We start from the raw sequence: 9,988 nt of genomic DNA, 5'->3' as shown, positions 1-9,988 counted from the left end.
ACACACACACACACACACACAGACACACACACACACACACACACACACACACACACACACACACACACACACAACACACACACACACACACACAGAAACACATGACACACACATCTATTTATTCCAACCATAACGATGAAAGTGTTCTCTAAAGTCATGGCTGTACACAAGAAGTACACGGTGCAACTAAGCAACTAATGATTTGGTAATGTGTACTGCCCTACGGCTGCATAAAATGAAGCATAAGAGGCTGTGTCCTTACTTCTGGGCCCATAGGTTACCCTGTAGCCTTGTGGTTGATTGGTGGGGGCATCCCAGGCCAAGGAGATGGAGAAGAAACCGGAACGTAACACACGCAGCGACGACACACCCTGAGATGACTCTTTGGAAGACAATTTGTATGAAATATGTTTTTTTTTAACTTCATTCATGCTTTTTAAACAGTTTATAATTTGTTTTATTACAGCCAGCCACCATCCTTTCTGTGTAGTCTTTTGCAAAAGTAAACGTCAGAGTTTTCTGTGACTCTGAACTTGCAAGCTACCAGGAGATACGCCTTGGTAATACTGAGCTCAACTACCCTCATTCTGGTGTTGTTAGTCTTGTAGACAATAATAATACGTTTTTTAATTATAATTAGTTGTTATTTTTACACATTTCAGGGAATACTGTCACCTGCTAAGCTGAAACTGAATAAATAAATATAATGTAATATAATCTAAAAGACCTCTGTCTGTGTTATAACTGTCAGATGTGTGCCAGGTGGCAGGTCATTTATGAAAAAACTTTTTTCCAAAGATATACTGCCCTAAGCAAGCGCAGAAGGAGACCCAACAGGTTCAATGGTTTAATGTAACTGATCAAAGCCTGTGTCAGTTTAGCTTATCTTAGCTTAGCTTAGCTTATGTGTGTATGTGTGTGTGTGTGTGTGGTCTTACTGGTGCTAGATTTAGCAGATACAGCCTCTCCGACGCTGTTTGGGTACTGGGCAATGACTGAGACCAGGTAGTCAGTGCCAGAACGCAGGGTCTGAACGGTGTAACTCTGCTGATCAGCTCCAACTGTCACCTATGAACACAAAAGTTTAACAGTTCACTGACACTCTCCGTCATAAGATTGATATAACCATGTCATATACATGTTGTGGCAAATGCCACATCCAATCATTGCTAGGCATGCTAGCAAGATGCAATAACATCAAACATTATGACAACTGTCATGACTCATACCAATAACAGTTGCACGCTAAAAGATTTCCAGTGGCGAACGTGTGTCATGAAAATCTGTGACAGACCACAGTAATCTGTAACACTACCAAAGCTGATTTCTGTACATTTTTAAAGAATTTTAGAATGTAACAATTGTTACAATGTGTGTGAAATGTAACAGTGAAGTGTTACAATGTTCTGTTGAAGAATGCTAAAAACTTGTGCACTGTGGTTGTATATAATAATCCCAAATGGTGTTCATGGATGAGTCATTGAAGTGGGAAATTAGCCTCCCCGCTCGACCTATTTTTAACTGTAACCTTGCCTGCACATGTATAAACACCCTGTCTAATGTGTCAAGACGATCTTCAGCGAACAAGCAGTCTTACACTGTATCATTTTCATATCATGGACCTATCAAGGACTGGGTGTGTAGAAAATCAAATATATTTCATCCCTTTGATACCGCTCTGGCCATGGGCTACAGCAGTCTACTGTGTGGCTCTGCATTCCCCGATTGGGTTTGGCCTCTGAATTCACAGATGGTACAAGGGCGTGGGTTTGCATATGGTCCATAGGGACTAGTCACAACCAAAGTTTGGGAAAGACACAATTGTCCCCACCAATATTTTGTTAATTTTAATTGCCTGTTAGAAAAAAAAATTTGCACAATATATTTGCGAACTCATTCTTATTATTATTTACTATGTTCGTAGCCCAGAAGAGTGAAAAATAAATTTCCAAGTTTTCCAATGCGCCCTCGAGCCTGTGAGACAAGATGCTGTAATTTCATTGGCTGAAGAGGCATTGGCTGTCAGTAGATGAGTATCACACACAGTATGCTCACAACTTTCAGTTGCAGTTCAAAGGCCGTACCTGTCGTAGCTCTGTGCTGATTGGCTGTCCCAGTCCAGAGATAGGTGTGTACTGGATCAGGTAGCCAGTGACTTGGCCTCCTGCTGGGCTCCACCGGAAGCGCAGTGAGTCAGTGGTGCTGCCTGTAAACTGCAGGTTAGATGGACCCGGAAGGGCCTCTGGCAGAAGCAGCAGGGACAGAGGAAGCAAAGACAGATAATCAGTGTTGATTTGAAAAAGTATTTTCGATGTCTGTTTAAGTATAAATGTATTGTTATGTATAATGTATAAATGTATGAATATATAATTTTTTTGTTTATGTATAAATGTGTGCAATCTATTGTATAGTATAGTCTTATATATATAAAGTTGCATAGACATGTACAACGTATTGATATTTAAATGTGTAAATGCCATATATCACTGCCTCTGCTGTGTTATTGTCGTCTAAGCGTAGGGACGCACCATCACTGGAATATGTTCCCCCTGCAGTAGCACACACTCGTGGGGAAACCTGTGGCAGCACAGAGCTGAGGCCCTTAAAGTTGCTGATGAACATGGAGAAGTAGTTCTGTGGGGAGGAGGCTATCTGAGCCAGCTCCCTCTGGTCCGCACTTTTTATACCTGAGAGGTGGACAGATGCATTTAGAGACAGAGAGGGAGACAAGAAGGGACAGAGAGGGACAAGGAGCAAGGTGAGTGATTGAGGAGGACAAGGAGCAAAGAGAAAGAGAAAGAAAGGACAGAGTGAAACATGCAGAGAGAGAGAAAACAGATGATTTCAGATTTATTTTTGAATGTAGAGGCAGAGCCTTTGGTATGTGAGAGTATGTGGTAGAAACATGTTTGATTTAGCAGAGTACGGAGGGTCTGATTTAACATGGTACAGAGGGTCTGATTTAACATATTACAAAGTAATGTTCTAATATCAACAGATTTTTCAGACACATCCCCACTTTAGACACAATAAGAGAAGAACAGATAAGACAAAATGACATGAAAAGCATTTACCCAAGGCAAAGATCTTGACCCCAAGATTGCGTAACCTCTGAACAAGATCCGTAACAGGGTCCTGTGACTTCCCATCAGTAATAACGATGACAATCTGAGAAGAAGAAAGTGAGAGAGAGCGAGGCAGAGAGAAGGAGGGAGAGAGAATGTGTGTTAGAAAGACGACATTTTGACTTTTATCATGCAGGGCAAAACACCTGGAAATCGTCTTTTAACCTCTCTCTTCACCACTTCTTCTCTCACCTTTGGAACATCTCGAATGTTCGGAGGGCTGAAGAAATTATCAACGATGAACTTGAGCCCATCCCCAGTGCGAGTGCCCCCATTCTTATACTGGATATTTTCCACAGCAGCCACAACCTCTGTTCCATTCGTATATCTTCCAAAGGGGAACTCCATCCTAGCACCCAATGTATCAGTGTTTTTATATGAAAGTCGAAGAAGTATAAAAGACTGTAAAGCTTTAAAGACTTTAAAGATTTTTAAGTATAAAGGATATTTATATTTATAAACTATAAAGTACTGGATTAAAACAGAACTGGAGAACAAGAGAAAATTTGTTAATGTAACAGTAAATGATCAACAGTAAAAAAATGTTTTAAAAAAAACAGACACACACACACACATACATACAGTACATACAAACATGCTCATGAACAAACAGTATACACTCATTTATCACAAATTGTCAAACCTCCTAAACCATACAGCATTAGCAATCTGAGCCCCAGTGGGGAATGAATCTCTAACCTTGAAGAGTCACTGTACTGCACCACTCCAAAGCGCACACCCGACCCCCCCACAGCACTGGCAAAGGGTTTCACCAGGCCTGACATGAAGCCTTTCACCAACTGGAAGTTGGAACGTCCGATGCTGGATGATCCATCCACCAAAAACACAACATCAGCTTCCCTCACACTGTTACACTGACCTGAAAGCAGAGGACACATACATTTACTGTTCACTGGTCAGTGTCCTCACATTCTTACACTGACCTAAAAGCACAGGACATTTACTGTTCACTGGTCAGTGCAGTTGAGCAAACCACTACAGGAAAATATCAAAAGGAATTATAATTATAATGCTGTCTGTAATAATTTTGCATTTTATTACTATTAAATTACATCATTTATGAGGTCACAGTTATGCAATTATAATTTGTTAAAGAAAGTTAATAGACATTCAATCAAAGCTCCATTCACAATGCATGGACACTCTGTGTATGTCCATAACAGCTCCATGGAAATCAGACTCCATTTCCTAGATGAGATCCATGAAGCACACTGATCGTCTCCAACCTGACTGGGCACAGATTGCATGGCACCCTGTAATTTACAGCTTTGGCATTAATTACTTGCACCTGGCAGACAGGGTGGAGATGCATGACCCATCTTGTACTTTTGTCTGCTGGGTGGCATCCAACAGGGTCAGAATTTCCAGTGACTCAGTGACCTATATTTTCATTAAAGGTGCAGTCAGCGATTCTAATCCAATACACTGTTTGTCAAATTCATCGAATTGCTCCTCACGGTCCTCTAGGCTCTAGCCTCTGTTCTGTGTGTGCAATAAATAACTCATATTCGTGTTCGTATACAGTGCTGGCTCTGTAACTGAGAAGCGAAAATCGAATTACTTCCTGTTACCACTGATCGTCTGCTTACCACCCATCGTCTACCGACAACATCTGTAAATTATATTAGCATTTATCATTACAACAGTATATTGCAGTAAAATGGGTTTGAATGAGTTGTTTAAATTCATTATGCTGGCATGCATATTATTCAATTACATTGTTTAAATAAAATACATTTTTCAATTTTCCTGCATCGATTCTGAATCGATGCAGGAAAATGTTAATTTTGGAAGTAGCTACTGCTCCTAACTGACAATGTACATTCCGTTGGATGGCCGTCGGATGGCCAGAAAAAACGCAGGCTAAACAACCCTAACTACATACTGTAAATTAGCTCCCGTGAGCAAAACCATCATGGATTTATAGTCTTGTTATGAAAAAAGAAAACTGTCAAATCTAGACTCAGTGGATGGGAATTTGATAGCAATGCGTACTTGCTCTTGAGTGGTAACTAGATAGCCATGCCTACTTGCTCAGTTGCCACTGGAGTGGAGGTGAATGTTAAAAAGAACTATGAGATGAGCTAATCGTATGATAGTGAGTGGTAACTTGCAGCTATATCTCTGGGGAGTATAAAAATGTAAAATAAATGTCTGCATATTAGTGTTCTAAATTGATCTAATCCCTGATGTGTTATATTATGATTTAATGTAGCTTTTTTTTTTTCACTAGAGTACAGTATAATGCAAAAAGGATCCCTGCATGTTCGTGTGTTGAACCTTGAAACTTGAAAGGGAGGAGTTTTTAAAGGTCAAAGTTCTTTTGTTTTTCAGAACAGCATGTGCTTTTCATTTGACCTCAGCACCAGAGGCCATGGTAAATGGTAAATGGACTGCATTTATATAGCGCTTCTCTACTCATAGAGTACTCAACGCGCTTCACAGGTGAATGCCTCACACATCTGTCCATTCATACACCGATGGCGGAGGCTACTTTCTAGGTTGCCGACCTCGCCATCGGGAGTGGCTGGGGGTTCAGGGTCCTGCTCAAAGACACTTCGACACCTGGTGAGGAGGAGTCGGGACCAGAGGCCATTACAACATTCTGTCATCCATAAGTATAATAATATTGTAATATTGCTGTGAACTGTACCTTGAGCAGCACTTCTAGGCAGAAGAGTCGCCAACACAGCAAAGGAAATGATACCCCACATTTTGTTTACCTGTGCAAGAATACAGACGTACAGACACATGTCAAACAAAAACATCCAAAACTAGTGCACACTCACAAATACAGTAGAAGGAGGAGAGACCTAGGAGGTAACATACAGGTAAAACAAGCTGCTAATTAGGAAACAAAGGTTGTTTTTTTACATAATACGCTGTAATGTTTGGTATACTCCATTGTGAGTCCATACATATTTTTTACCTATGTATAAGCTATGCATCATGGGATAACAAGAAGTGACACATAAAGGAAACACAGTATGATACTGATCAATGACTGATCACTGATCACTGAACACCAACAAGCAGTGTCTTTATGACATTGACACTCACACAAACACACTCACACTCATGCCAACACCCACAGGAGGTATATATGGAACTTTATCATTCTACACACTCTAACTAAATAAAATAATTATACAGCTGAACTGTTCACAAGACTTCCCTTAGGGCGGAGCACAAGTAAATTATCCCATTTGGCATTTGAAGGTTGTTGCCATGGAAACCTTTGGGACACACCTCAACCACCACCCATCTGTCCTTGCATGATCAGGCAAGCATGATGAATTTGCCTAATGTGTGTGTATTGATATTGAGAGGGAGACACGAGAGAGAGAGAGAGAGAGAGAGAGAGAGAGAGAGAGAGTGAGTATGTGTGTGTGTGTATGTGTGCATGTATATATATGTATATATATATATATATGAGTCTAGGCACGTGTTTGAGTGGCGGTGTATGATGGTGTGTGTACTAAGTGCTGCATTCCATCCTGAAAATCTGATAACAGATTCACATACATCGGCACACACTCTGCGTACTCTAAAGCCTGTTAGAGGTTCCTTCCTGCTTCAGCAGCTGTTGTGCCAGCCAAGCCACCTCCCCATTGCCATTTGGAGAAAGAGGATGCCTGAAGCAAAGCTCTCTGGTGAGTCGTGACATGGGATCAGATGATCATAAAGGAGCACAAACCCCAACTCATCACCTCCCAAATTGACCCAGCGACCTGAGAACTGTCACCGGATCCGTCTTTCAAGAAGTGGCTTGTTCAGACACCAAGGCCCACGCAAAGAAACTGCCACCGCTGTTTAGTGTGTGTGCTTGTGTGTATTTTTCTGTGTGTGTGTATGTGTGTGTGTGTGTGTGTGTGTGTGTGTGTGTGTGTGTGTGTGTGTGTGTGTGTGTGGGTGTGTGTGTGTGGTGCAGCTGACAATATGTGAGGAAAAAATCTGTCCATCTCTTACTGAGTAACATAAGCCTACCTACTTAGTTCAGTGAGAGTGTATGTGTGTGTGTGTGTGTGTGTGTGCATTCTAAAGTGTGTATATATACAACAAGAGCGAGAATGTAGGGGAGAACAAAAAAAAGAGACAAAGAAAGAGAGAGAAAATAACTGTGGAGGTGTATCCAAAATGTCTCAGTGCTTGCAGAGAAACCCTATTTAATAATTTACTGTAAGACTGGCCACAGTAAGGGCCTGTGTTGTGGTGAGGAACAATATGAAGTCCTGAATCAGATTGCAGTTTACAAATACCACACAAGAGGGAGTGCCGCTGTGCTGAGTATGAGAGACATGAGATCACTGAAAGGTGTGTCTGGTCTGGTCTGGCACGGTAAATGGCTTTGTGTGTTAAGTAGCTGCTATAGTCCGTTTCCTATGGCCATTTGTCAGGCGGGCGTTGCTGTGCGAGCGACAGGAAGCTGACAGCAGCTCAGACTCGGAGATAAGGAGGTGTGCTACACAGTACCTTGATCTCTGTTGGGCGCACGCTCTTACTGCCGAACGGGCCTGTCTGGCTCTTTGGTGTTGTAGTCAGGGTGCAGGGTTATTGCCCTGGAGACCTAAGTCAAAGACCAGGTGGGCTGCCTGCTTTTTACTTTGCCCCGCGAAACATCACTACAGTTGGTGTGTTTAGCTGAAGATATATAGGATGGGACTCTGCTGTTAACACAACAATCAGATCTATGAATGACTTTCCATTTCTGATGTCCATCCCTACCTTCATATATGGGGCATCTGTGTAGTTCTGAAAAGTTTGTGTACTTTCCTATGAACTTCTACTGATGCGCACATTGAAAAGGATAAACTCCTTGCTAAGTTCCCTGGCTGTGTCTGGGCTGGGCACGCCACATCTGGTTTTGGTCTGGCTTGATTCCTTCAGATATGACTCTACTTGTTGCACATCAAAGAAGCCCTTTTCTCAGTTCAGTCTGAGTCATGCTTCTTTGACCTTTCTTTGTCATTATTCTTCTATTCAAACTACTGCTACATGGATATCATCCATTTAGCAGACGCTTTTATCCAAAGCGACTTACAAGGATTTATACACATTTTACATTTACACTGATGGCACACTGCACACCAGGAGCAATTAGGGGTTCGGTGTCTTGCTCAAGGACACTTCGACAGGGAATCGAACTAGCAACCCTTCTGATGGCAACCAACTTCTCTACCTCCTGTACCATGTGTCATACCTATTATACACCATCTCATTTTCCTTCCAAAAACACATGGGTTCACCAGGTAGATACCCAGAGAGGGTCCATGCATGAACATGCAGCCCCCTAGGTGTCATACATGTCATGTTGGCTCTACAGCTTAATCGTCTTACCTAAACCTCCACTGCACTTTAGAAGTTTACAAATAGTTTTGCTTCCTGGATGGCTTTTAGGATTCTATGCACTGTAAGAATGTGACACCCCTCACAAACCTCTCCTCTCCCACATCCACATGAGACCTTGATTCTTGAGCCTTTCACGTGAGACGCGATGTTAACCCCTCCAAAACCAGCTTGTGTCAACAGTGTCAAGGATAATCTTTAACAAAGGGGCATCCTGCTAAAACATAACCAAGCTCTATTCAGCGGGCTGAAGGGAGGATCTGTCTGAGTGAGCGAGGTAAAATGAGGAGAAAAAAGAAAGGAGAGAAAGGAAGGAGGGAGGATGCAGACGAGGAGGGTATGAGCGCAGCCTTATCTTGTCTCACTGAAACAACATCGGATGCTTCCCATTCTCAACGCATGTCCCAGCTCAGTGGAGCACGTCAGTAAACTTCATCTCACGTTATTAAAGGTTTCCTCCTCCTCCTCCTCCTCCTCCTAAGTGGCGCATCACTGTCAGCTGCCAAAGACTGGCACAGAACCACGTATTTATATACATTTAGAATGGTATATACATGTACATGAGCTCAGCCATATGACATTCATTTTCTACCTGCATATCACAGCATTTGTCAGGTTAATTTCCTGCTCAAAGGCCTCACAAAGGCATTGTGAATATAGTACATATAGATAAATATGTGCAAGAAGATAACATAGCATAACATACATGCAGACATGCAGTGCGTTTGTGGCATAAACAGCTGGTTGCCAGGGAGACTCATGAAACATTCTAGCCTATCAGAGTGAGGAAGATGTTAAGTGACAAATGAGTGCAGCTGAGGTCACCAGCTCTTAGCACGACCGCCCATTGTCTGTGATCTCTCTTTCTCTCCCTCTTCCTCTCTCTCTCTTTCTCTGTCTCTTTCTCCATCTTACTCTTTCTCTCCCTGTCTCTTTCTGTCTCAGTTGTTTTCTCACATACAGGCACGCACGGACACACAAACACACACACACACACACACAGTGCAAAGACAGACAAAAATAAATTCAGACCAGACACAGATCAAAATAACTTAAATAGACACTCTCTCTCTCACACATGCATGCATACACACACACACACACACACACACACACACACACACACACACACACACACACACACACACACACACACACACACACAAATTAGTTCAAACCAGACACAGATCAAAAGGTTACACTGACATACTTGAATGGACTTCATTAACGCTCTCCCACAGCCCCCCATAAACACACGAGGATATTGTGCACACACACACACACGCACACACACACACACACACACACACACACACACACACACACACACACGCGCACACACACACACACACACACACACGCACACACACACACACACACACATAATAGTAAAAGCAATCCTCAGAGCATATTGTGGCACAGATGTGAACATGCACAAAGCCCCATATAACAATGCATTTCAGGATTGTCATGAATGCCAAAAGCATTGATCTTCA

General features: G+C 42.2%; 1 protein-coding gene across 1 annotated transcript in view; it reads right to left on the bottom strand.

Moving 5' to 3' along the window:
- Positions 1–9,988, bottom strand: part of LOC116220477 (collagen alpha-1(VII) chain-like) — a 41,860-nt gene that overhangs the window by 30,346 nt on the left and 1,526 nt on the right. The window contains exons 2-9 of the mRNA XM_042707734.1: positions 5,800–5,869; positions 3,825–4,005; positions 3,318–3,474; positions 3,075–3,168; positions 2,529–2,687; positions 2,085–2,242; positions 939–1,068; positions 263–382 (exon numbers count right to left, since the gene is read on the bottom strand). Coding sequence (XP_042563668.1) covers positions 263–382; positions 939–1,068; positions 2,085–2,242; positions 2,529–2,687; positions 3,075–3,168; positions 3,318–3,474; positions 3,825–4,005; positions 5,800–5,860 — 1,060 coding nt within the window. The 5' untranslated portion in view covers positions 5,861–5,869. The remainder of the gene's footprint in view (positions 1–262; positions 383–938; positions 1,069–2,084; positions 2,243–2,528; positions 2,688–3,074; positions 3,169–3,317; positions 3,475–3,824; positions 4,006–5,799; positions 5,870–9,988) is intronic.

Source organism: Clupea harengus, chromosome 5, assembly GCF_900700415.2.
Source record: "Clupea harengus chromosome 5, Ch_v2.0.2, whole genome shotgun sequence".
Classification (NCBI taxonomy): Eukaryota; Metazoa; Chordata; class Actinopteri; order Clupeiformes; family Clupeidae; genus Clupea; species Clupea harengus.
This window is presented reverse-complemented; position numbering and strand designations above follow the sequence as displayed.